This window comes from Ictidomys tridecemlineatus, chromosome 4 (assembly GCF_052094955.1).
Source record: "Ictidomys tridecemlineatus isolate mIctTri1 chromosome 4, mIctTri1.hap1, whole genome shotgun sequence".
Classification (NCBI taxonomy): domain Eukaryota; kingdom Metazoa; phylum Chordata; class Mammalia; order Rodentia; family Sciuridae; genus Ictidomys; species Ictidomys tridecemlineatus.
The window spans coordinates 161806472-161833798 of record NC_135480.1 but is presented as its reverse complement, the minus strand read 5'-3'; the positions used below and the strand labels follow the sequence as shown (position 1 = coordinate 161833798).

General features: G+C 35.6%; 1 protein-coding gene across 2 annotated transcripts in view; it reads left to right on the top strand.

Moving 5' to 3' along the window:
- Mllt3 (MLLT3 super elongation complex subunit) overlaps positions 1–27327 on the top strand; it is a 266718-nt gene that overhangs the window by 159154 nt on the left and 80237 nt on the right. For both annotated transcript variants that reach the window (XM_078047693.1, XM_078047694.1), the window contains exon 4: positions 4848–4991. In XM_078047693.1, the coding sequence (XP_077903819.1) occupies positions 4848–4991 (144 nt within the window). The remainder of the gene's footprint in view (positions 1–4847; positions 4992–27327) is intronic.

Below are 27327 nucleotides of genomic sequence, written 5' to 3'. Positions count from 1 at the left end.
ATTGGACATAACACCTTTATTTTATTTTTTTTTATGTGATTCTGAGGATCGAACCCAGTGCCTCGCACGTGCTAGGCGAGTGGAGTGCTCTACCACTGAGCCACAACCCCAGCCCTTGTTACTGACTTTTTTTTAATCAAAAAGAAATTCTTATTTTGCCACCCCTTTTAATTTATCTTAAGCCTCTTAGAAACAAGCTTTTTTTTTTTCTCCTGTATTTCAGAAAATACAGAATATTGTATTTTTTTTTCTGTATTGGATCTCTGGTGTATTTTTTAATAATTTTATTGTGGTAAAAATACAACATCATCTCTGAGCAGATTTTAAGTGTGCCTTGCTGTTGATTAAAGGTGCAGTGTCATGCAACAGAACTTTCATGCCCATTCACATTATTTAATTGAAACTTCATGCTTGTTGATTAATAACTCCTATTTCCACTTTCACACAGCTTCTGCTAACTAGTCTTCCAGTCTTACATTTTATGAATTTGGTGACTATTTTAGATACCTTATATAAGTGGAATTATGCAACATTTGTCTCTGGTGTCTGTTTTATTTCACTTAACATGATGTCCTCAAGGTCTAAGTGGATGTATTTCTTGTTTCTCTTCCTACTGAAATGATTCAGTGGTAAAAATTTAGTAGGTCTAGACTCTAGTTCCAGAATGTTTATTTTATTTCTCTTGAGCATTTATCATTTTCTTTATTATAGAAGTTTATCCTACTCTTTCCTGAAGAGTGAACATCCATTACAGTAATGGTTTTACTAAAAAGTATTTAGAATTTTCCTAGGAGAGAGGAAGCAGCCCAGCGTGTTCCCCATGATGCTGGGAGAGCCCCCACGGCTGCAAGTTGTGTCTGCCAGCCTGCCCTGCCTCCCTGCCTCCGTTTTGTGCTTGTCCTCGATCATTTATTTGAGCTGTGGAGACGAGAGCAGGTTGAGTGTCATTCCTTCTCTTGAGTTTAGTGTGTTTAGTCTGTCTTATTTTGTATTTGTGCTAAACAAAATCAGCCTGAGAGTCAGGTTTCAGAAACTAAGAACTAACGGGCACCCTGGAACATAATTCACCCTGGCACTTTAGGTTTGAAAGGCTCCTATGCTTCTCTCTTTTAGTCTGTTTTCAGAAAAAGCACGTGACTAAATATCAAGGACTGAAACTCCTGCATCATGAGAGGGGTGATGTGATGCCAAAACCAGATTTCCACCTGTAGGAGATGCATTAATTTTATATATAGAACAAATACATGTTTCTTATTTGAACTTTGAAGAAGAATCTTTGCTGAGGATCATATTGATATAATATATAGACATTTGTCCTCTAAAAGGAGATGCCCCATTGGCCAAAACACAAGTTTACGGGTACTTTTTCCTTACTCAAAAACAAACTTTAAAATTATACTGGGATTCATAGCGAGTCACTTTCTACAGTCCTGACTCTTAGTTTTATTGAAAAGCAATGGCTTTTTTGTTTATTTGTTTTAAACTGTTGAAAGCTATAACCTAAAGTTGTTATTACCTCATTCTTTTTCTGCTGTTACTTAGTTATATTCATTATTTTTCTTTTTAAAAAAGCATACAGGAGTATGTGTTCATCTAGTAAAAGTATATAAAATGAAATTTAGGAGTTTTATTTCCTTGATTTCATTTCAAGATTGTTAAATGTTTAGTATAGCTTTTCTAGATTTCCCCGATGCATTTGCACAGATTAAAAAATGCCAATGGTGGGGGTACAGTATTTCATACTTCAATATTTTTCTGTGATTTACCTTTAATTTACTTAGCAATAAGCCTTGCCAAGTCAGAATTTTGAAATATCTGAATGTTATTTATTCCATGGTGATGATATAGATCATTAAGAATTTATTGTTGTTATTATAAACAATACTATTATAAACATTTGAACCCATATTTGAATTTTTTTTTCATTTTAAAGCTCAAATTTTGCTAGTTACTTCAAAACACGGGTTTTACTGCTTAACATAAAAGTAAGGACACATTATCTTTTCTGTGAATAGTGAATTCTAATAAATAGGACAATCTTAGAATAAATTATTCTGATAATAAAATCCTTGAAATAGAATTATTAGCTTTTTAAAATAAGCATTTATAGAACACCTGGGCATATCTGAGTATTTCTGTGGAAGGATTCTTAGGAGTAGAATTACGGAGTCAAGCATCATTGGTATTTAGTATGTTGCTAGATATTACCAAAATATCTAACAAAAAGGCCTTATCAATTTATACTCCCAATTACAAAGCAGACGATTGCCCTCCTTTTAAATTAATTTTAAGGTTACATTGACTGTCTTACAATTGACAGGAAAATAAGACAAAAATATTCATAATTTAATGTGATAATTGCATTAATATGGGAATGCCTAATTCAAATTGTATTGGGAGTTTAGGAAGACTTTCTGGAGGAGTTTGCTTTAACTGGATCTTGAATAATGAGTTCTCATTAACCAGGCAAAGGAGGGGAGTATGCTGGGAGGGAAGACATTTTAGTTATGGTGAGCACATGGCGGAATCATTGAGATAATATGATGACGTACTGCAAGTGCTTCAAAATTGTGGAAGGAAAGGGTGTAATAACAGAAATACAGTGGAGGTGGTAAAAGGCAATGCTGGCTATTCCAAGGAAGTAGGATTACATCGTAGACAATGATGACCCTTTAAAGGCTTTTTTTTTTTTTTTTTAAATTGAATGGAAAGGTTGATTTTTGTGTTAGAAAAGTCACTTGCATCATTGTGGGAAGTAGAATGAAGCAAGTTCAATAGCAACAGAGACTGGGCGAGGAATGGTGAAGGAATAAGCTAAGGCTGTGGTCATGGTGGCTAGAGATTGGTGGGTGGATGTGAGAGTTCATGAGGAACTAATAGCACTTCGAGAGAATTTGACTGTGGCAGGTGAGGGAGATCCAGTGGTGGAGGGTGACTTTTGCATATATTAACTTTGGCACATAGTTAGGATTGCTGTTTGCTAAGACATAGAGTATAGGAGAAAGGATGATTTAAGTAATCTGAGTTTCGAGTTGCTGCAGGTCACCTATAGAAGGTACTCATGGCAGTGGATTGAGAGCTGAGCAGGAGATTCTGCCAGGGGAGACACTGTCACATAGTTAAAACTGATCCTGTCATTGGGTGTTTTCTTCCTTGGAAACTTGTGGAAAGATAAAGTACATTTAAGGGTCAATGAAGAAAGAAGAGAAGCCTGTGAGAAGGAATGGCCAGTTAACCATGAGGAAAACCAGTAGAGGATGGCATTCTGATAAGAGATGGGAGGGGTGTGTTTCATGCCAGACTGCATGGCAGTGAAGAGGGCGTGAGGAAATGTGGAGGCTTTTGCTTTGGGGAAGCTGGGATAAGGAGATAGAAACCATGAATTTGTAGTAGATAATGCTTATATAATTTGACAGTTGAGGTGTAAGACTTGAGTCCAATGAATTGCATTCAGATCACTTTGTTCCATCATGTTAGTCAAACACAACAAAACTGAGCTCCCAACTCTCCCCAAGGAGAGCTGGGAGAATAAAATGAGATGAATGTTCAAATACATATTAGTTACATGTGTTATCTGCAATCTTCATTTCACCTTGGAGAGTTAAAAAATTACTGTGTAGAGAGGATTGATAAATGTTTGCATGCCACCACACCCAGCTTTGTCTTCCTGTTTCATTATTCAGGAAAATGCTATTCTTTATTCATGGTACAGATATGCTGCATTTCTGCTATGTGCAGGCACTAAACTAATTGTCAAGGGTACAATTCATACATTGTTCCTACTTTCAGTAATCTTATGATACAGCAGGGTAAATGTAGATAATACAACAATTATTCTAAGATGTGGCAGAAATAAGAGGGAGATACACAGCAAAGGAGAGGCTGTGGGGAGTTGGGGGTGGGACTCAGTGAAGCCTTTCCCAAGTGAAACCTGAGTGGAGAAGGATTCGAAGACTTCCAGGTAAAGCAGGAGGTGGAGGAACAGAGATAAGCAATAAAATAATAATGTAAAGCAGAGTGAACTTAGAACATGGGTAGGTATTGAGAGGCAATTAGCAATAATATATTGCTGGACCAATAGATGGGCAGAAAGGATGTGGTGGGATAAGAATCCAGGAGCTGGGTCACAGCATCCCCTATATGTCAATCAAGTCAGTTTAGAATTTTACCCAAATGGCTACTGGATGCTGTTAAAATTTTAACCAGGGAGTAAAAATGCATAGATTTTTGTTTTATGTAGATAATTTTGAAGCCTGAATGAGGAATCCTGAAGTAGGAAGACCTTGTAGAGTAGGGAGTTTATAGTAGTTTGGACAATGAGTAAGAGTATGGCAGTAGGAGTTAGAGAGCTTGTTCAAGGAATACGTAGGAGAGAAAATGGCAGACTTAGATGATAGGCGTGGAGGGTTGGGAGGCTTTATTGGTAGCATTGCACACTTGAGAGATTGTGGGGAAGATGATGAGTTGATTATTTTTGGATTTCCCTTAATAAAAGAAACCAATTTATCAGATATTTTAATTTTGTTTTGTATGGAATTCCATAAGAAAATTTTTCAGTTTCTACTGCTATAGCTGTTAAGAGTCTAGACCTTTCCTCTTCCCTATGAGGATTAAATCTTTGTTTTAAATTTCTATTTTTGTCTTACTTGTCTTTCTTTTTTTTCTTCAGTATATAATTTTTAGTTGTTGATGGACCTTTATTCTCTTTTTTTATTTATTTGTTTTGTTTGTTTATTTGCAGTACTAAGAATTGAACCTAGTGCCTCACATATGCTAGGTAAGCACTCTACCACTGAGCCACAACCCCAGCTCCTTAACTCGTCTTTCTTAATTTTTTAATTCTATAGGAAGAACCTAAGAAAGTCCGCTTTGATTATGACTTATTCCTGCATCTTGAAGGCCATCCACCAGTGAATCACCTCCGCTGTGAAAAGCTAACTTTCAACAACCCCACAGAGGATTTTAGAAGAAAGTTGCTGAAGGCAGGAGGGGTAAGTGGCACTCGTTTGTGAAAAGCCTTCCTATAAAAAAAACAACTTGCTAGTGTGTTAGGAAGTATGATAGTATTTTCAGAGAGGTAATAGAGATGAAGTACCTTAATGGTTTAGCTGTGGATTCAGTATGGGAAGAAGTAGGCAAACAATATTTTAGTAGGTGTGGGTCTGAGATTACATTGTTGGTTAGAACAGCCTTAATATCTATGCAGTTCGAATTTATTTTGATGACAGCCCAAAGCAAGAAACATTAAACTGTCTTCAATTAGGGAAAAAATACTTTCTGAAACTTTTTATGTTAGTTATAGAAACTTTTGGGGAAAAGTTGAAAGTCACATTAAAAATTATATAAAAGGTATATATAAAAATGATATAAAAGTTCTTGTTCATAGTTTCTTGATCACAATTAGTAGGAAAAAAAGGGGCACATTCACTCCTATGTTTGTGTAACTTAAATGTATATTTTGATTTGAATTGTATTATGTAAACAGTGAATTTTTATTTTTGTGATAATGGTAACAAAGGTGTGGTTAATTTTTCACCTTGTGATTTGACTTGTTTGGACTAAATATATTGTAAGCAGAAACATTTACTTGCACCCAAGTCACTTGTACAGACTAATGGTATTGATTGGTCAAAATCTGTTTTATGTAATGTCATCGAGACTATCAACCCCTACTTCAGGTGAACTTCCTTTGTTGTCTCATATGGATAATTCACGCCCTGTCTAATTTTGAAATTTGTTCATTACTCTAGGATTTTCTTCACTTAGGTGTTGTTTTCCTCACTTAGTTTTTTGGGAAGGTTTTTGTTTAGTTTTGTATCCATGAAATTATCATTTTCTGTAAGCATACGTAGACCATAATCTATGAAGTTGTTCTCTTTACTGTTATTACCTGAGGGCTTTAGAGGAAAGAGTCAAGAACAACCACTTAGTGAACCTCAGGAAAGCTATGGAACTACTAAAGTGCATGTGAAGTACTGTAAGTACTTTTACTATGTTCATTCTTCGCTGTAGCATATGTCAGTAAATTATGAGTTAAATAAGTATTGGTGGGTCAGCTGCAGAACAGAACCACCACTTATTCTGTGGGAAAAATGCATCTTTGTGAAAAAGTGGGCTTTTGGAAGACAAATTATTTTCAAATTTGGGACTTGGATTCTTATGAAGGGAGCTGTTTTAAAAACTAACCCTATTTTATTCCTTTAATTGTTTTCAAGAGCACAATGGTGATACTCTTTACTTGTGGCTGTTTCCTTGACAATCATCTGGTCCATTTTTAAAAACCCAAGCACCCTGATTATTTTACTTTGTTATGAGTGTGGCATGTTGTGTTTCCCGTTGTCTCTATGTTGTTGGGTAGGTAATTTGAGTGTGTGTGTGAATTATGGGACTTGAGTACATCAAACTTCTGATAAGGGTCTCAGAGAAAAGTAAATATGACGCAAGAACTTTTAAAAACAACCACTTAGTCCCAGGGCACTCACAGGTTACTTGTGAGCGGGAGGAGAGGTTAGAGGTCAGTGATAATGCAGTAGAGTGCAGTGCCACACGTCTATGAGGCCTCTCCACGATTGCTTGTCTTTTGCTCTGTGCAGAATGATCCTCCTTGACTTCTGACTTTCCTTCTTTGTGTTTTTTTAAGTGATATTTGAAGCCTGCAGATATTTTCCGATTAGACTTTGTGTCTTGACAACTGTAAAATAATAAGTTCGAAATGTGAAATATTCCAACCACACTAATTTGACATATTTTATAAGTAGTTCATGGGGGCTGATTGCAGTGAATTTTGTAGTAAAAAAATATTAGAAATTCATTTGAAGTTGGGGAATCTCATAGCTTCTTCCCATTCATTTCAATGGGAAGATTAAGGTTACCTTTGATAGAAATGTGAAAAGCCATCAATGGAGTAATACACTCTTTTGGCTTACTTAGATTTTTGACATATATTTATCTGATATTTATACATTTACCATTGTCTTAATATTAATGCAGCCTCTCGGTGTTGCTAACTTTTGAACCACTTTGGTTTTATTTGAAATTTTCTGTCCATGACTATGTCTCTTCAGATACTTTGTGTGTGTATGTGTGTGTGTGTGTGTGTGTGTGTGTGTGTGTGTGTGTGTTGGGGCTAGTATTTTGGGATGAAGAGGAAATGCTGGGTTTTTTTTTTAAACCTAAATATTACATGTGTGACATAGACATATGTGTTCTAGCTTTAAAGGAAAAAAAAAAAACCCAACTCAACCTCTTCTTCATATACACAGGGTGTGATCCTTATGTACAGCTGAGGGATGAGTGGAATAACCCTGGTGTTTGGCTCTGGTTCCTTCTCTTTCAGTTTTTTTCTTTTGAACCAAAAGTGCATAGCACTATGAACATTGAACTTGGCTTTTCTAGAGATCAGAAAGATTGTTTTTAGAGCTGGCAGCCTCTTACCAAAAAATTTGCTTTTCAACTCTCAGATGGAAATGATTCTAAAGAAATTTTGCCAGAAGAATCTCAAGAAGTTGCAGTTTCTTTTCTGCTTTATAATCTATAAACCTATAGGTACATGACAATTATTTTCTCCCACTGGACTTCCTTTTGTTAATGTCATAACTATCTAAACAGTTTCCAAAAAATGTCAATGTACTTCACTCTTATAAAAAATGCACTTTATACCCTTCTATTGAGTAACTCTGTAATATTAAGGGTATCTTTGCTTTAAAAGGGGGGAAAAAAAAGCTTTCACGAGCCAGGTCAATTTGGACTTAAGCATTATTTTCTGAGTCTATTGAAATACAGAATTATTTCTTTTACAGGACCCTGAAGGTAACATCCTCTAAATTAGAGACCTCATTGGAGGTTGCTGGGGAAATTGTGGATTTGGTTTAGAACCTAGCCCCTGTCAGCCCTTGTAAAGATAAGACAGAGGGCAGTAGTTAAGAAATGGAAAGGAACAAATTAGAGCTTCTTGTAAAAATTATTTATATATTTATAATTTTCATTTATATTTATTTTGTATCATTATTAAAGGGTGGAGTGAATAATAAACTTTTGAGGGTAAGACTGATATAATTTATTTATTCTTGAATTTTAAGCAGAAGGACCAAACCTACTTCATGGAGAAGCCCCTCTCTGTTCCACCTGAAGTATTTCTACTTATTTCTCATTTTATTTATTTATTTTTATTTCTCATTTAAAAAAAGGAACTAATGGATCCTTTTTAGACCAATGATTCTCAAATTGTGTTGATCAGGATGATATGATTAAAGGATTTGAGATTATGCTAGATGGCTCTCTACTATCTATTCACTTATCATCTTCTTAGTAGCTGCAATTCAGTCTTATAGAAAAACAATGTGGAAAAATTTAGTATCCCTTACTCCTACATTGTAAAAACAAATGTATTGGAAAAACAAAGATATATATTAGCGATTGCATGTCATTTCACTAAAATTGATTGTTCTATTAACTTGTTTCTGAATTTTTGATTAGGAGGGCATATTATAGCAATTGGTAAAGATTTGAAGTCAGGCAGATTTAGGTAAAAACCTCATGTCTTTTATCTTCAAGCTGGGCTGTCCTGTAAAAGTTGCTGCATCTTGTGGAATCTTGGTTATCAGCTGTGAAATGCATGTGGTGGTATTTTCCTCATAGGGGATGTGATGATGTGTGGCATATAGTAATTACCTAATACCTTACCTCTTTTCGCCATGATTACTAGTTTAGAAGATAAACAGAAGTTATTTTCTTTATATCAAGCACTCAAAGTCATAGCAAAAAGTGTTGCTATTTAGTGTAAGCTACTCAACATGCACTCTCAGCATCAGACAGTGCGATCTACGTACGTTGAAGCACCCTGAAGGACCATGTTGTATTTAAGGAAGACTAACCTATAGTGTCTTTCTTCAAAGAGTTTACACTCTGAGTGTCTGCATTTTGTTTGTATAAAGTATAACTTCAATTCTGTTTGAAAGAACTCAAAAAATTAGACAATAAGATAACAAATAACCCAATGAACAAATGGGCCAAGGATCTGAACAGACACTTCTCAGAGGAGGACATACAATCAATCAACAAGTACATGAAAAAATGCTCACCATCTCTAGCAGTCAGAGAAATGCAAATCAAAACCACCCTAAGATACCATCTCACTCCAGTAAGATTGGCAGCCACTATGAAGTCAAACAACAACAAGTGCTGGCGAGGATGTGGAGAAAAGGGTACTCTTGTACATTGCTGGTGGGACTGCAAATTGGTGCGGCCAATTTGGAAAGCAGTTTGGAGATTCCTGGGAAAGCTGGGAATGGAACCACCATTTGACCCTGCTATTGCCCTTCTCGGACTATTCCCTGAAGACCTTAAAAGAGCATGCTACAGGGATGCTGCCATATCGATGTTCATAGCAGCACAATTCACAATAGCTAGACTGTGGAACCAACCCAGATGCCCTTCAATAGATGAATGGATAAAAAAAATGTGGCATCTATACACAATAGAGTACTATGCAGCAATAAAAAATGACAAAATCATAGAATTTGCAGGGAAATGGATGGCAATAGAGCAGATTATGCTTAGTGAAGCTAGTCAATCCCTAAAAAACAAATACCAAATGTCTTCTTTGATATAATGAGAGCAACTATGAACAGAGCAAGGAGGAAGAGCAGGAAGAAAAGACTAACATTTAACAGAGTCATGAGATGGGAGGGAAAGGGAAATTGCATGGAAATGAAGGGAGACCCTCATTGCTATACAAAATTACATATAAGAGGTTGTGAGGGGAATGGGAAAATAAACAAGGAGAGTAATGAATTACAGTAGATGGGGTAGAGAGAGAAGAAGGGAGGGGAGGGGAGGGGGGATAGTAGGGGATAGGAAAGGTAGCAGAATACAACAGTTACTAATTGGGCATTATGTAAAATTGTGGATGTATAACCGACGTGATTCTGCAATCTGCATTTGGGGTAAAATTGGGAGTTCATAACCCATTTCAATCTAATGTATGAAATATGATATGTCAAGAGCTTTGTAAAGTTGTGAACAACCAATAAAAAAAATAAAAAATAATAAAAAAAAAGATATAAGTTTTAACTAGGAAAATTAGTGATTCATTATTATTAATTCCAAATTCCTGGCAGGTATGAGAGGCTCTGAAAGCTCTGCTGCCTTAGGAGATTGCTCATTTGTCATGTCCAGGAAGGTAGTTCTATCCTTGTGCTCCTATGAAGAAAGTACAAAACGCCAAGCATCTTTAGACAACCAACTTTACTTTATAGCTGCTCTGCCTCCCTGCACCCACCCGCCTTTTGGCCTGGAAATCAAATGGTCTGCCTTGCTTCTGTTCTTTGTGGAGTGATGGTAGGGTATTGGCCAGCCAAGCGGCCTGCCTTTGTGACTTCCTTCTTTCCTACCTCCCTTCCTTCCTCCTTTCCTTCTTTCTTCCCTCCCCCTCCCTTTCTTCCTCTTTACCTTCTTCCCTCTCTCCCATCCTTCTTCCCTCCCTCCCTTCCTTCTTTTCTCCCCTTCTTCTTCCCTCCCTCAATTAAACAGGGCAAAGTCTAAACATGTTGTTCAGTCTATTTGTGCATCACTGGCAAGCAGTTAATTTTAAGGACTGAAAATTAAAACTAACCACAGCAGTTGTTAAAGCCAGGGTTTCTATAGGCAGAAATCCAATTCTGTTCAGACACCACCTGTTTCAATAGGACATTTCAGATGCCCATTTGGCAAGATTTGCTGAAGACATGGGGAACATGCTTTCAGTCTGTATTAAGTCTGTAGCATAATGCAGTCCTGCTTCTCCAAGTGACAGTTACATTTATATGTGATTTCTGTTTGCAGGAAATAAATTGGAATTTTTCTCAAACCCTGCTTATTATGAAGTGAAATTCACTTTCCACCAAGGGGTTTGATTTCTAAAGGGCCAAAGGGATCTTATGATAAGGAGCTTTCACTAATGCAACTCTGTCAAGCTGTGTGAACATGACATTATATTGCAAAGATCTGGAAAGAACCTGTGTTAGTGTGGTTCATCATTTTCTTTGTAGGAGAGTTTAGAACACTTCTAAATTCTAAACCATACAGATACTTTCATTCCTGCACAAATTTTAATTTCTTTTAAATAAGTAAATGTACACGGTACAAAATGATATACAGTTGAGCCTTCCTGTAGGCCACCAGTAATACCACAGCAAGTAACCTCATATGTGGTTCTTTGTGTTCATGGATGAGTATGTATGTAGGATAAATTCCTAGGAATAGAATTGTGGTTCTAAGGCAAAGTGGCATTTAAATTTTGGTAGGCATTCCAAATTTACCACTAAAGAGTTTATAGTACTCTATGCTTGCACTAACGATGTATGAGATGCCCGCTTTGCCTATTTCTCTGTAGTGATTTCCACCCCCCACCCCTCAGGCTGGTGGATGGAAATGGTATCTCATTTTTAATTCACATTTCTCTTATGACTGATGATGAGCAACTTTTCATATGCTTAAAAAGCCATTTTCATTTCCTTCCAAAGACCACATTTTAATGTATTTTAAATTGGAAATATTCTAAGTGTTTCAGTTTTGACTTAAATTTATGGGTACTCTTCCCACATACTTAAATTTGGAAAGGTTACAAAAAGATACGGAAGCCTCTTTAACCAAGGTCTGTGTTTTTAGGCTTTCTTCGATGTGTAACAAATTATGTTCTTAGGAACTGATTTGTCAAGACTTTGACTTCTAAAAATATAAGTGGCTTTTGTGGCAAACTCATCTCGACAGTGCCCAGAGATGGATAGCTGGCTGCTTATTTTAAAAGTGAATCCAAGAAAAATAATACAGAGAAGATTATTTTAGTGACTATCACTGGACAGCTCCATTGGATATTTGATATTTGTTTTGGAACAAGTGTGATTTTTTTGTTATTTTCTGATATATATCATCCTGCAATTGTCTGCCTCAAAAGATAAAAGAATGCTTCTGTTTTTCACTGGCACTGATAAAAGGTGATTTATAATGTAAAATCAAGCAGGCTGCCTCATCTGTTTGGTGGTTTTTCAGAAGTTAATTTTCTGTCATATTAGGTATTTTCTCTTCCTTTCTACATCTCTTGCTGTTCCTCTCCCAGCTCTGAGAAATTAAATCATGAAAGTGGAACATATATGTAAATGATAAATAGAATGTCAGAGTTGTGAACCTTAATTCCAAATGTAACACTGATCTCATAAATTCTTTTACAGAAGGCATGGTCATGATAGTAGACATTTATGCCATTCAACTTGCAGTTTTATGGTTTAAATTTTTCTGAAAGTCATACATTGTTTAGAGGATAGTTACAGATTTTTGGAAATGTGCGCCAAAAAATATTTGCAGTATAAAATAAGTTTTCTTCCTTTTCTTCATTCCTGTACTCCCAACTATCTGTTTACTTTTTAAGTAAGAATGGGAATAAATAGAGGCATACTTATCACTCAGATCAAAGTTCATATACTCTTACTGCATTGATTGAACAAAGGCTAAGAGAAGAGAAACAGGTAGACATTCCCAAATGTTCTATCGAGTGTTTAGTTGTCTGTTTTGGAAGGTGTTCCTCATATATTTTCTCAGACTTCCCAGGGGTAGCAGTTGAGCTGATTACCTGTAGGGAGATCTTAATATAGCAGCCTTAATTTGGTCCTGGCATTGGTTATGGCATTGGAAAGAAAGCCATCACCCAGCCCTGCCCCTGTTCCCACCTACAGTGCAGTAAAAGTCAAGAAGATAAAACATGAACATAAAAGGAAAAAGGTAATGAGTATGGATTCTTGAAGAATTTTTAAATTAAAAAAATAAATAATTCTTTTTTAAGTGCAGATACACAAAAACTGTAAATCACTGCCTTGGTGGTTTCTCTCTATTGATTCAGGTAGATCTTTATGCACTTGTTTCAAAGCTGCATACAGCGTTTACCTAATAGCTGGGTATGTTGGTATGTTGGCTCACTTCTAGTCTGCTTTGTGGCAGTTGTGTATTCTGATTCCCTCCATCAGATTTTTTTTGGGGGGGGATTAATATACTATAATATTAAATAAAAGCAGATTTTGGGTAGTGGCTGGGGAGTAGAAGAGAGGCTCTGGGTCACACTTTTTCTGATGTTTTACTTACTCTATAGGTTATAAGAAAACCAGACAGTAGTTGGGATCAGAAGGTAACAGTTTAAAAAATAAATGTCTGAACTCTTGAAATAAACATTTGAGGTTCATTTCCAGGGAGAGAGGATAGATGATAGGTGCTATAATATAATAACATTTATTACCACAAGGGACATAGTCATGGTGTAATAGAAAGAATGTTTGATTTGATATCTGAAGGCACAAATTCAATTTTTGGATCTGATGCTAATTTTCCTTGGGTTGTAGGTTGGTGTAAATCTAAAATGAGTATAATATCCCCTTCTTTCCACTTGAGATTATTAAATAAAATGTGGTACTTGGTTTTGTGGCCAGCAAATAATTGTTTTATTTATTGAAATGACCTTTTTTTTTTCTCTACAGATTTGTTATACTTCAGGTTAAACTGTGGTTTTTGGTTTTAGTTATGTGGAAAGTTGAAAATAAAATGTTTCCAATTCAGTCATTTACATAATAATAGTGTTCTATTAGAAAGAACACATTTTAATTTCAAGAAAGAATCTAATTTTCCCCCATTTAAAAATAAATATGTGCTAACTTTAGGAAATATAGACTTTCTTGAAAAGCAAGAAAGAAGAAAATAGCTCATTCTGACCTCTTCTGTGACCATAGCCTCTGTCAGTATTCCACATTGTATTTTTATGTAGATAAGTTCCTGCTGCATGTTTATATTTTGTACTTAATACATTAAACATAAATTACCTACTGAGGTTTTTTTTTTTTTTTTGTACCAGGGATTGAACTCAGAGGTGCTTAACCACTGAGACACATTCCCAGCCCTTTTTTTATATTTTATTTAGAGACAAGTTCTTGCTGAGTTGCTTTGGACCTCGTTGCTGAGGCTGGCTTTGAACTAGGGATCCTCCTGTGTCTCGGCCACCTGAGCTGCTGTAATAACATGTGTGTGCCACTGTACCTGGCAAATTGCATAGATTTTAATCTATATGGCTTTACTTCTATTCTTTCAAAGTGTGCCCTCACACTTCACAGGATGGATGTAAAAATTTTGGTTGGTTGTTAACTTGCTAGCAATGTACTCTATGGCTTTCCTTTATCCCCTTTGGCTCTCTGTTTCTCAAAATTAAAGTTACTAGCTTAAGTCCTAAAATCAGTAACAAGAGAACTATTTTGTACAAATTCAAGAATTCCTTTTAATGGTTCTGACAATGAGAATTATGATGGGCTAGTTTTTTGGTGACTTGGGTGGTCACAGTAGTTATTTGGAACTATTTATATTTTATTATAAATTATTGTAGTTATTGATTTTATAACTTGTCTTTGTCAGTGTCATTGTTTTCCCTTGTAGGATAGTGTGGGGGCCTGTAGGTAGGGTGAAATGGTTGAATATGTATAAAAAGGCTATTAATGATTAATTTATAAAACAATGGATCCATTTAACGATAGTTAGAGTCAATTAGAGGGATAATAAGAATTAGTTGACCTAACAAATTTCTTTCTCAACACAAATTCTTGGTGATTCCTGACAGGAATTTGTCTGGGTAATGTAGAAACAAGCCCACCCATATGCTGTCCAGGGTGTCTTTGGACAAATGGAACTGAAGCTCTTCCCTTACCCACATTTCAGGAAGCCCCAGCTAGAGGACTATGACATGTCTAGCACAGCATAGCTGGGTTTCAGCCTGTCTTCATCCCATGGACTGGCTGTCCTAGTATAGGAGACCATCAGGGCAACCTCTGCAGTGTGGAAGGGTAGTTTTGATGTTAAAATTATATTGTCTGAGATATACTATATAGGATTATATGGTGGAAATTATAAATAAAGGTGTCTTGAAATTTTGTTTTCAGAGTATTCCAGTTTCAAATGGTTGTGTCCTTCAATGGTGCCCCTCATTCTGCCACTCTTCTTTATACATTTAGCTTATGAAGTTGTTACCCAACATTCACAGATATCCATAAAGGTCTGGTTTAAGCATGTGGAGCAAGAGGACTTTTGATAAGATCACTGTGCTAAACCAGGTATTTCAAATGCCAGAGACTATGAGACAGGCTAACTCCTTGAAAGAACCTGGCTTCAAAAACTGCAAGATGGAATAATGTATCCTTTTCTATAGGGAATTTCACACAAAGGGTAGTGATTTATAAGTTTTTAAGAGAAGATTAAATAAAGATAAAATTTCCTTTCTGATAATTTTTAGTCCTGAATACTTTGGCAAACCGAACATCAGTGAACTCAAGATCAGGAATATTCTAGACCACCATTAACAAAAACACCTCTTCCTACTGTGTGTGTTCCATTGCTAAGATGCACTTTATCTGATTTGAATGTTCACACAGGTTCCAGGACTAGGAACCTGTTCATGTCGAATATTATTTCTCTTATGTTTTTTTTTCCTTCCTAGATTTGTGTTCCAACTCTTGATAAGAAGGGATCTAGTTTCTTTTGCCTGTCACACCCCTCTTCCATGGTCAAATTTCTTGAGTTTTTCTTGCACAATGTACACTGTCTCCTGGGATCATCTTATCTGAATTCTGTTCTTGTTTTCTTTTAATTCTTCAAAAGAGATTTTTGTGATTTTATATATGTATGCCTAATTTTGGCTTTAGTTCTTTTTTCTTGTTTAAGAAATGAGCTATAATATGTCTTTATTCTGATTTATGTTTTTTAAAGAGAAAATGCATTGAAGTCCCAGGTGCATGTGCCTCTATACTGCCAATTGTCCCAAGATGTGACTGTCTCACAGGAATTAATTAAATGCTACACTTTAATAATTAGCCTTTGGAAGTAATAATAAAAACTATATGAATGGTTGAGGTGTGTCATAGATTGATCACTGTTTGATTGTCTGTGCATCTTTTCTGTTTTCTTTGGATTTGGTGAATATGGCATCATGGTTAAAAGAGCAGTATCTTGAAACAGAACTACCAAGTGCCAATGCCAACATTTTAGTTGGCATTGGCACTTGGTAACTGTGTGACTTTGGACACATTACTAGTTTCCTTTGGTTTTCTTTGCTCATTTTTCAAATGGCATGTTGTCTTATCTACCCAGATAGAGTAATTATAAGGATAATTGTGATAATACCACAAGCACAATGACTGCTATATGGGAAAAACCCATTAACACTTTCATTATTACAACACATTTAGTTTCTGGACATGTGGGTTAGTGCTTTTTTAAAAAAATTTTTTTCTTAGTTGTAATTGGACAGAATACCTTTATTTTCTTTATTTTTATGTGGTGCTGAGGATCGAACCCAGCTCCTTGCATGCTCTAGGCAAGCTCTCTACCACTAATCCACAACCCCAGCCCTTAGTACTTATTTTCATGGCTATAAAATGAGTAAATCATACAGTTTTATTGTTAAATAGATCCCGCCATTTAATAGATCAAGCTGCCCACTTTATAGATGAGTAAACTGAGGCATCAAATCTGAAATGATTGTCCTAGCAAGGAATGGCTGATTCAGGGTTTTCAATCACTGTTTTGCATTTTCTTTCTATAGAAGTACAGAGTAATGCTAACAAACATACATAATATATTGATTGATTGATTGGGCTAGGCATTGAATCCAGGGCCTCGTGCATGCTGGATAAGAGCTCTATCACTGAGTTACACCTCCTGCCCATCAGTTTTCTTTCAGAAATCCAGTTAGACAAGACAAAGAATTAAAAATAAAACATCCCCAGGCCCACTTCTCTGAGTTCTTTTAGGGTCAGTAGAGCACTCTTGTATGAGTTCACTTCCTGGAGACAACCTTGGTGAACTGCCAGATGAGAGTAGCTTACCTGTTGCTATAGGCAACTGTCCTTTTGTTTATTCCTTTGCAGACTCAAGTTCCTGTGTAGATACAAGTTCCCTCTATCTCTCTTGCTTCAAAAGTACAGTTTATGTGGAGCAAATGATATTAGGAAGCCTCCCTGCCCCCCACCAAATTTCTGAAGCCACCATCAACCTTTCTGTTGGGAATTGGTTTTCATTTTCTGAAAATTAGAGGCAAGCCTCATTTTGCGTGTGTGTGCGTGCGCGTGCGCGCACTTTTGTTTGTTTATTTATTTTTCATTTCATTTGAACAGCAAGGATATGCACGAGTTTAGAAGGATTTTTTTCTTGTCATTAACCAGCATATGAAAAAGCCTATAATAAGGTTAACAAATAACTTTGTAATCTACAATTGTTTTGAAAGAAATGCAAATAAGTCATGGGTAATTCTTTGAGTGCTTAGATATTATTATTATTATTATTATTTTTTAACCTCAGAGTAGGAAAGTAGAATCTAGGTAAAGCAGGATAGTCATATACTGAGTTAGAATCAGCTCTCTGTGGCTGACTTGCCATGTCTTTGGGGAGGCTGCTTTGGCCTCTGGATCATCACCAGCCCCCTTGTTCTATGTATACACAACCTATAATCAGGATATATAAGCTAAAAATAGTAGAGCGTATTTGAATCTAGGACAGGTAAGACACGCTCAGGCTTAAGAGATCCAAGATGATTTTCAAGTCCTGGGAAGAGTTCTGGCAGAAGATTTTTGTCTTTTTGTGTCTTGCTTCATAGATAGAAGTTCCCTAAACAAAACTGCTTTTTATTTTTTATTTATTTTTGCTTTTGAAAGTCAAGTTTGAGAGACCCTTTCTGACAATTGCCTTACCCTTCTGGTTTTCAAACAGCATCCTCGTTCCTCCTACCACCTGAGAAGGTAGCTCTGAGAGTTTAATAAGTTTTAAAATAACAAAATAAAATAAGAATTTACTTCCAAGCAGCTTTGAGAATAGCCTCCTTGTCTTATGTACTTTCCATTTACAAATATTTGAGTGCCTCCTCTGAGTGAAACTTAATGCTAGGTTCTGAATGAACCTTGAATTTCGTACTTTCTAGCAAACACCAACCCTTGGTCAATTTTCAGGGAATAGTATATTCTTATCTTTTCAGAGGATTGAAAAAAATAATACAGTTCAGTTTCTTAAAAAAAAAGAGAAAGGAAGGGGGGGAGGAAAGAGAGTGAAGGAAAGGCAATGAATGGAGAAGGGAAGGGGAAGGCATTCCTCGTTGTTATTCCTGGCTACCTTGGTGTGCGTCTAAGAGAAATATCTATGGTACTTCCAGGATCTGCTTATTTTAGTGGTGTGCCAGCAACTATTTTATTGGTCCTCACCCACTCATCTCACCCCAAGCAGGTTCTGAGAGTCCTAAATTGTGGCCCAAGCAACGATGTTTTCTGTTTTGGAAAGCTGATCTTTTGTCTAAATCTTTTAGATAGTCAAAGTGAAAGTGTGTGAAATTTCTTGTTTCTGCCACAGATTCTACCAAGCGGTACCAGTTTTCCCAAATGAGTCATACAAATGTTGTTTCCCAGTATTTCCCAGTATAAACTGAATATAGAGTTTATATTGCAAGTTTGCAGGTGTTTTTTTTTTTTTTTTCCTTTTTTCCTGCAACAGAGACAATGTTTGAGTTGAGAGGAGATGAATGAAGAAATAACCTCCCCCCCTTTTTTGGCTTATTTGTGTCTGTAGAGAAGTAAAACCTCATTTGGCATTTTTGAAAGCAAATCACTGTGTCTTTCTTTCTGTCAAGAAATCCTTGTTTTAGCTGACAAATCTAGTTTGTATGAAGAAGCCTTCATTCTTTTGAGATTGTTATGGTTTGGATATGAGATGACCCCCAAAAACTCATGTGTGAGACAACGCAAGTGGGAAGGTTCATAGAAGAAATGATTGGGTTACAAGAGCCTTAACCCAATCAATAAATTAATCGCCTGATAGGACCAAGTGGTAACTGAAAGAAGGCAGGTGGGGTGTGACTGGAGGAGGTAGTGCACTGGGAGCATGTCTTTGGGGAATACATTTTGTATCTGGTTAGTAGAGTCTGTCTCTCTCTCTGCTTTCTGATCATCATGTGAGCTGCTTCCCTCTGCCACACTCTCCACCATGATGTTCACCATATGCTGGTTGGGTCCTTTAGTCACTGCGGTGAAAAAGCTGACTAAAATAGAGATAGTATCAAGATACTTTTTAGAATGTGGTGAGGTTCAAGTCTACTCAGAATGTTGTAGGTCCTTGAACAGAGGACCAAATGGAGTGAATTTCAATAGAAGGAGGCTCTTTCTTGGACACCTGATTTAGATGCCCTTCCCAGGGACTTAGTGTTACTTATTTACTTTATAATTTTTTTTTAATTTGGAAGTAATATTAAACTTATAGAAAAGTTTCAAACATAATACAAAGACTCTTCTTTCCTGACCTATTTGAGAGGAAATTACCAACATGATGCTGCACTATCCATAAACACTTTAGTGTTTCTTTCTTATAAACATGGACCTTCTCTTGTATAACTATAATATACAGCCATCAGAGTAAGGAATTAGCATTAATGTATTGCTACACCCTCATTGTCAGATCCCACTCAAGTATTGCAGATTATTTCAGTATTGTCCTTTATTTTTAGAGCAAAATTCCTAATGGCTAGATTCAGGTGATATATATTTGGCAGGAATATCACAGACGTGGTGGTAGGCTCTTCATGTGGTACAATCTCACATGATCATTATTTTTATTGTACCATTACTATTTTTTTTAATATCTTTATTTTATTTTATTTACTTACTTTTTTATATGGTGCTAAGGACTGAACCCAGTACCTCACACATGTGAGGCAAGTGCAGTAACACTGAGCCACAACCCCAGCCCATACCATTACTATTGATGTTAACTCTAAATCTTGATTCACATGGTGTGTGCCAGGCTTCTCCATTGTTAAATTTCTTTGTTTTTATCTTTTTATCTTTGAGTATTTTATTGGGAAATACTCTTAAAAAATGTAAATATTCCACTATGCCTCAAACTTGTTTATTCTCATGTTTATTATGTCATCATACACTTATTGGCACATATCTTTTCAATAGGTTATAATCCATTATAGTGATTATTTATTTTCATACTTAAATTGTTTTGATTTGACCACTGGAAGCCACTTTAATTTAGTTTGTAGATCCACTCAACATGTTCTTGTCAGTCTTTATATACTTTCTGTTTTCTACAAAAAGATGTTTCTGGCCTATTTTGTACTGTTATTGTTCCAGCCCTATGTTCAGCTGTTTGTCCAATGGGTCACCCCTTTTTGGGGAAATCAGCCATAGTACAGCTGCTCCACCTTCCATTAGACCCCTCCCTTCAAGGCTGTCTACTTCGTTTGTCTCTACCTAATAGTTTTTTTTTTTTGTTGTTGTTGAATTGTTCAGGAAGAAGAAGGACACAATTTATTTGATTTAATGACTTACGTTAGTTCTTTGTGAATGGGGACTATAACATATTTTGTGTGATACTTCCCAGTGTTCATTGTATAGTACACACTCAATAAATGTATGCATTTATTCAAAGTTAAGTACTTATTATGCACCTGTGTTAGCTTTTTGCCACTGGGACCAAAACACCGATATACACAAGTTTGAGGAGGGAAGGCTCATTTATTTGTTTATTTTTTAAATGGACACAATACCTTTATTTTTATTTATTTGTTTTTTTTATGTGATGCTGAGGATCAAACTCAGCGCTATACCACTGAGCCACAACCCCATTCCCAGAAAGGTTTATTTTGACTTACAGTTTCAGAGATTTCAGTCCATGGCCATCAGCTCCATTGTTCTGGGCCTGAGATAAGGCAGAATATCATGGTGGAGAAGAGCTGCTCAGCTCATGGCAGCCAAGAAGCAGAGGGTGGGGGGGCTGGGGTTGTGGCTCAGTGGAATAGCACTTGCCTCACAAGTGTGAGGTACGGGGTTCAATCCCCAGCACTGCATAAAATAAACAAATAAAATAAAGGTATTATGTCCATCTACAACTAACAACAACAACAGAAAAAGGCAGAGGGTAGGGACAAGAAAATCCTTTGGAGGAATGACCCCAGTGACCTGCTTCCTTCAACTAGGCATCATCTCCTAAAATTTTTACCTCATCATAATGACATCAGATTGTTAATCCATTAGTGGATTATTTCATTGATGAGGTCAGAGCCCTCATAATTCACTCCCCAAAATCTCTCCCTCTGAACATTGTTGCGTTTTGGGACTGTTTGAGACAGTTTTTCATTGCTGTGACCAAAATACCCGACAAGAACACTTAGAGAAGGAAAAGTATATTTGGGGCGTATGGTTTCAGAGGTCTCATTCCATAGACTGCTGACTCCTTTGTTCTGGGCTCCGTGTGAGGCAGCACATCATGGGGGTAAAGCCCAAGAGGGGAAAGCTACTCAGCTCATGGTGAAGTTCAGAAGCAGGGAATGGGGTGGGATCAGACCACAAGGAAGATGCATCCTTCCAGGGCATGCCCCAGTGACCTACCTCCTCCAGCCATATCCCACCAGTTACCACCCAGTCAGTCTGTTCAAACTATGACAGATTGATCAGGTTGAGCTTTTACAGTTCAACTCTTTTACCTCTGAATATTCCTGCATTAACAGGAGCCTTTGGGGGACAACTGATATCCAAACTATAACTGGGTACAAGTGAGACTTTGGAGGACGCTTTGTACCCAAACCATAAAAATGCCTCTTAGGAAGGAACCTGTCACTATTGCGAGCGCTGGATGGATGCAATAGTGAGTCCAATTTAAATAATAGATAAATGTACACATTTTAAGGAAGCTTTCAAAGGAAAATTGTTCTTTGTGAAGGTCAAAAATATTTTGTAAGGCATCTAACTCACTAAGTTTGTTCATTTGCATTAATATGTACTCAATAAAAAAGATTTTTATTTTGTAATTTTTTTTTAAGTAGTAGAGATTGAACCTGGCCCTTGTGCATGCTAATCGGGACTTTGCACTTTTTAAAATATAGTTTTTATTGAAATGCAAGGACTAAATGTGTTACAGATTTTTCCTTTCTTGATAATTTCTTTTCTTGTACTAGGACAATTCTGTTTTCCATATTCTTCCTATCTGAAGAATATGGTCTCATATAGCTAACCCTGCTTTCAAGGGCAAAAATAGAAACAGATATGTTCTATTAGCTAATTCTGCTCTTTAGTTTGTTAGTTTATACATCTTTGTCCAAAGATACTTCCAGAGGGGGAAAAATGATTTAACCTCAATATTTTTTCTCTTTATACTTTTGGTATTAAGTAATGGAATGCAGAAAAGATAAGATCAGCAACTTCTTACTATTAATGGAGTTAATCATTTGTTATTTAATTCTTGTGAATTAAATCACAATACATAGTATATAATACATAATATAGAATCAGATTTCTCTTTTAGTGTTATTAAATTATTCCAATATCCATTCAGCACAAATTCGATTATTTATTCTTAGTACCTACCTCATAGGACTCAAGATGATTGAGAAAATCTGTGCTTTGCTCATAGCATCTAATAGATAAGTATCCACTGTATTTGAATGTGTATTTTACTTATTAGATAATAAAATTCTAACACCAGGAACTTTTTTTTTTAACATAAAACTGTTGTTATAATAGATACAATTAAGGATTCCTGAGTATTTCTGGGTTGAACATAGAAATCAGAGTTTATAATAAGCATTCAGGTCATACCAATGCTGTTTTATATTGTATACCTGTGAATGAAATTGCTGGGTCATAGGGCATTCACATATTTAGCTTTATATTATTTTATATACTGATAATTACAATTTAGAACCCCATTTTAGCATATGTAAAAAAGTCCAATTGCTTTGTTTTCTAATCAGACCTGGTTATATTATGTATGTTGGTGTATAAAATTAGATCTTATCATCTTATTTTGCATTTCACTGATTATTAATGAGACTCGGCATATATTTCATTGGCCAGTCATGCTTCTTTCTCTCTGAAATGTTTGTCCATGTTCATTTTTTAATTTGTTAGAGGTCTTTTTATTTTCTGGAGAAATGACCCCATTATTTCTTTTGTTTACTCTTGATGTCTTTTTCCAATTCCCCCAGTTACTTTTTAACTTTATGATATCTTATGATATATGGAGTTCTTAATGTTATTCAATCAGATTTTTTAATGGTTAATTTTTTTTGGGGGGGGGTGTCTCATTTAATGTTTTCCTATACCCCAAGGTCATATAGATACTTTCCTAGACTTTTTTTCTGTCATGCTTTAGGAATTTTTTTTTCTAACATTGAAATATTTTTAAACATATGGAATTGATTTTGTGAATAGTATGAGGTAAGAGCCTAATTTAATTTTTTTCCTGTATAGAAAAATGGTTCCAGCACATTTTATTTAGTTGTCTGTTTTCCCTAATAATCTATCTTGTCAGACATCAGATTTTCATGTTTATAAGTCTGTTGGGGGTGGATGTGTCCCTCTGTTCCATTGGTCAGTTTGCTAATGTTTTCAGCCATATCACAGTGTTCTAGTTATATCATATTATAAGGAGGTTTTCTATTGGGCCTGCAAGTTTTATTGTATCATTCTTTTTTTCTTCATATAAATTTTAGAATAAATTTAATTTCTATGAAAAACTTTCAAAGTTTGAATTGAAAATTACATTGGATTTGTGGATGAGTGAGCACCCTTATCCATGAACCTAGTCTATCAGTTTATTTAGGGTTTCTTGAATGTTTTTAAAGTATTAAGGAATTTTTGATAAAAGTCTTTTTGGTTGTATGTTTTGCTTATACCTAAGTACTTTATATGTTTCATTTATATGTTTCCTATTTGTTGCTTATGTGTAATATGTAGCTTATCTTAACATCCTGATATTTTTTTACTTCTAGACATCTTATTGAACATTAATTCTAGTAATTTTCTGTGCAGGCCCTTTTGTATTTCTGTGTGGACAACCATATTGATGGGAATGATAATATTTGCCTTTTGCTTTTAATTTTTTCTGCCTTTTGTGGTCCTATGTTAGTAGGAACACCAGTAAAAATGATGCTTTTCATAATACAGGGACTAATTCTAATAATTTAGTATTTAGAATATTGTTTGCATGGGATTTTGGTAGCTATTCTTTGTCAGGATAAAGAATTGACTGTTTTTGACTTCTATTTTGGGGAGGATGTCAGTTTTGGTAAGCCCTATTTCCCAAAGAATTTACTGTGAAATTTGTTGGCATAAAATTACTAATGATATTCTTAACTATTATATCTATGCTATAATTGTCAGTATATTTCTTTTTTTCCTCCCTATAGTTTATTTGTAGTTTATTTTCTTTGACTTAAACTTTCATAGACAGTTGCAAATTTTATTCATTCTTTTACTAGACTTTACTGATTATTTTATTAGTTTTATTTTTATATTAAGCTGTATAGACTTCCTTTTCACTCAAATATCCTATGACATTTTCTCCCCAAATTTGCTAAACACCATTTTTAAAACACATAAGCATTAGATGCTAAAATTTTTCTTTCAAGTGCTGTTTTCATTATATATTACAAGTATTATTAATGCATAGTATTTTCTTTATCATTCAATAAGATGAACTTGAAATTTGCTGTTTTAATGTTTTTTCTTTATCCTATGAATTATTTAGAAGTGTGTCTTCATAATTCCAAGTATGTTGTTCATTTTTTAAATGTAAATAGATTTTGAATTTTAGCTCAATTGTATTACTATAATTTCTGAATTCATTTTTCTTCATCCTGAGGTAAATCTGTGGAAGTTTTTATGGAAAGTCTCCTCTTGGTAAACTCTCTTGATTTTTGTTAACCTATAGAAGTTTTGATTCTTGCCCCCAATATAAGAAATGATTTCTCTGGTTATACAGTTTCTAGGTTATTATCTATGTTCTTCTAGTAGTTTGAAAATCTTTTCCTACTGTGAAATCTGGTGCCAGTTTGAGTCAGGGTAATGGTTGTATCTCTGAGAAGGGGGGCATATTTTGAATGTTTGCTTATTTCTGTGGTATAAATACTCTCACTATTTGATACCAGTAATGGCAGAGTTGAGAAGAACACACAATTATGAAGTATTTCCACCATCTTGATACAATACAGGTAAACACCTCAATCACACGGATCAGAAGATATTTTAAAGTGATTAGAAAGTGGTGAGATTTGACGATCTGTTATTTCTTTTAGTATTTCTCCATTTATAATTTTGTGTAATTTTAAAAGGAGTCTTGTTTAATTTATACATTACATTTTTACTTATACAGTGCTTTCATTGTTAAAAAACTGGCTAAAAAATTCCTGAAAATTGAACAGTTGTCTCTTGTCAGTTATCTATTTGCCAAGTTTAGCACATTGCTAGTTAGCTGTTCTTTTTTTTAAATAGATAATCTTTTGTTATTACTGCTTTTATAACCATTTGTTTTTAGTGTTCTTCATTTTTATATAACAGGTCTAGAAGTAAATTCCTTATTTATTTATATATTATTATTTGTATATTGTATTTCTTTCTATGAATTCATGGCAATTACCATTTCTGGAAAATCCTTTGCCATTGTATTCCTGTATTCTTTTTTCTTTGGGGTCTCTGATTATATACTTATTATTTTTATTCTTTTCTCCATATTTCTTAACAGTTTTTAAGGTTTCAATTTTCTTATATCTGTGCATTATCTGGCAGCTTATTTACATCTGTCTTCCATTAGTTCTAATGAGCTATATTCAGTTTGCCATTTTAATCCATTGAGATATTGATTGCAGCCGTGATTTGTTTTTCTATTTCTTAAAAATTTTAGTTATTTCTTCTTTAATTACCTGGTCGTTCTTATTAATTTCTGTTGGAGTCAGCTTTACATCACTGTGACAAAAAGACCTGATGAAAAAAACTTAGAGGAAGAAAACTTTATTTTGGCTCATGGTTTCAGAGGTTCAATCTCTAATCAACCAATTCTGTAGCCTGGGCCCAAGATAAGGCAGAACATCATGGTGAAAAGGCATGGCAGAGGAAAGCAGCTGGGGAAAAGGCAACCAGGAAAAGGGGGAGGGGGACAGAGACAGAAACAGAGAGAAAGTACATGCACTTGAGTGTTCTGCTTACCGGGGACAAAATGGAAGCCCTAAAGCCATGCCCCCAGGGACCTATTTCCTTCAGTCACACTCTACCTGCCTATAGTTACCACCCAGTTAATCCATATCCGTGGATTAATTCACTGATTAGTTTACAGTTCTTATAATCTAATCATTTCACTTCTGAATATCCTTACATTGTCTCACATGTGAGCCTTGAGGGGATACCTCATATCTAAACTATAACATTCCACATCTGTTTCCCAAAAGCTCATGCTATTCTCACAGCGCAAAATACATTTAGTCAAATTCCAAGAGTCCTAGTAATCTTAAGAGTTCCAGCATTGCCAAAAAGTCTAAATCCAAAATCTCATATGAGACTCACGGCAAATTCTTACATGTTTTCTCTTGTAAAGATCAAAAACAAGTTGTATGTGTTTATATATACATATATGCCCAGAGTAAACATTTTTATTCTGCAAGGGAGAAATAAGGGCCTATTAAAAGAAGGGATGGGATCAAAGCAAGACTGAGATCCTGATGAACAGACAAATCCTGTAGCTCCATGTCCAGCATCCAAGGCACATGGCATTGTGATTTTCTTTCTAAAGGGCTGTATATAGCTCTGCCCCTATGATGTTGCTAGTTAAGCCTACATGGCCTCTTTCTTGGTTTTCCTCTGCTGTTACTGTAGCTTTCCTCAGCAGACTTTCCATGTTACTAGCATCAGTTAATTTCAGGGGTCTTCATAGTAGCGTTGGCTTCCTTTGTACTTCTTCTTGCATTGCCCTCTCAGGATGCCTGCAGAAATTCTAACCCTGCTGTACTATGCCTGACTTTCCAGACATTTCTTTGAAATCTTGGTAGAAGCCTCCATAATCCCATAACGCCAGCATCCTGCATTCCTGCAGAACCAGCCCCATGTGATTGACAACCAAGGTCTGCCACCATCTTGAGCAGTAGCCAAGCCTCTGGTGACCATGATTGTAGCAGCCTCTGAGTACTTGAACAGCTGAGTGTGGTAAAACAACTTTGTAGGCCCCCATGTGCAAGCAGGCTGGCCTTGTAGTCTCTTTGTAAGGAATTTTAATCTTTATACCCTTAAGCCTTTAAATGAGTGTGGTCTTATTCCTGAGATGCCCTCAAGTCATACTTCTTACTTTTTCTATAAAGTACTTAACATCTCTTCCATTACTATAATCTCTTGACAACCATACCTTCCTTAGCCACAGATATACTCACAATTTTCTGGCCAATCTACATTTTTTTTTAAAAAAATATTTCCATTCTATTTTCTGCTCCTGATTATCAAAATAAGTTTGGTTACAAGCTAC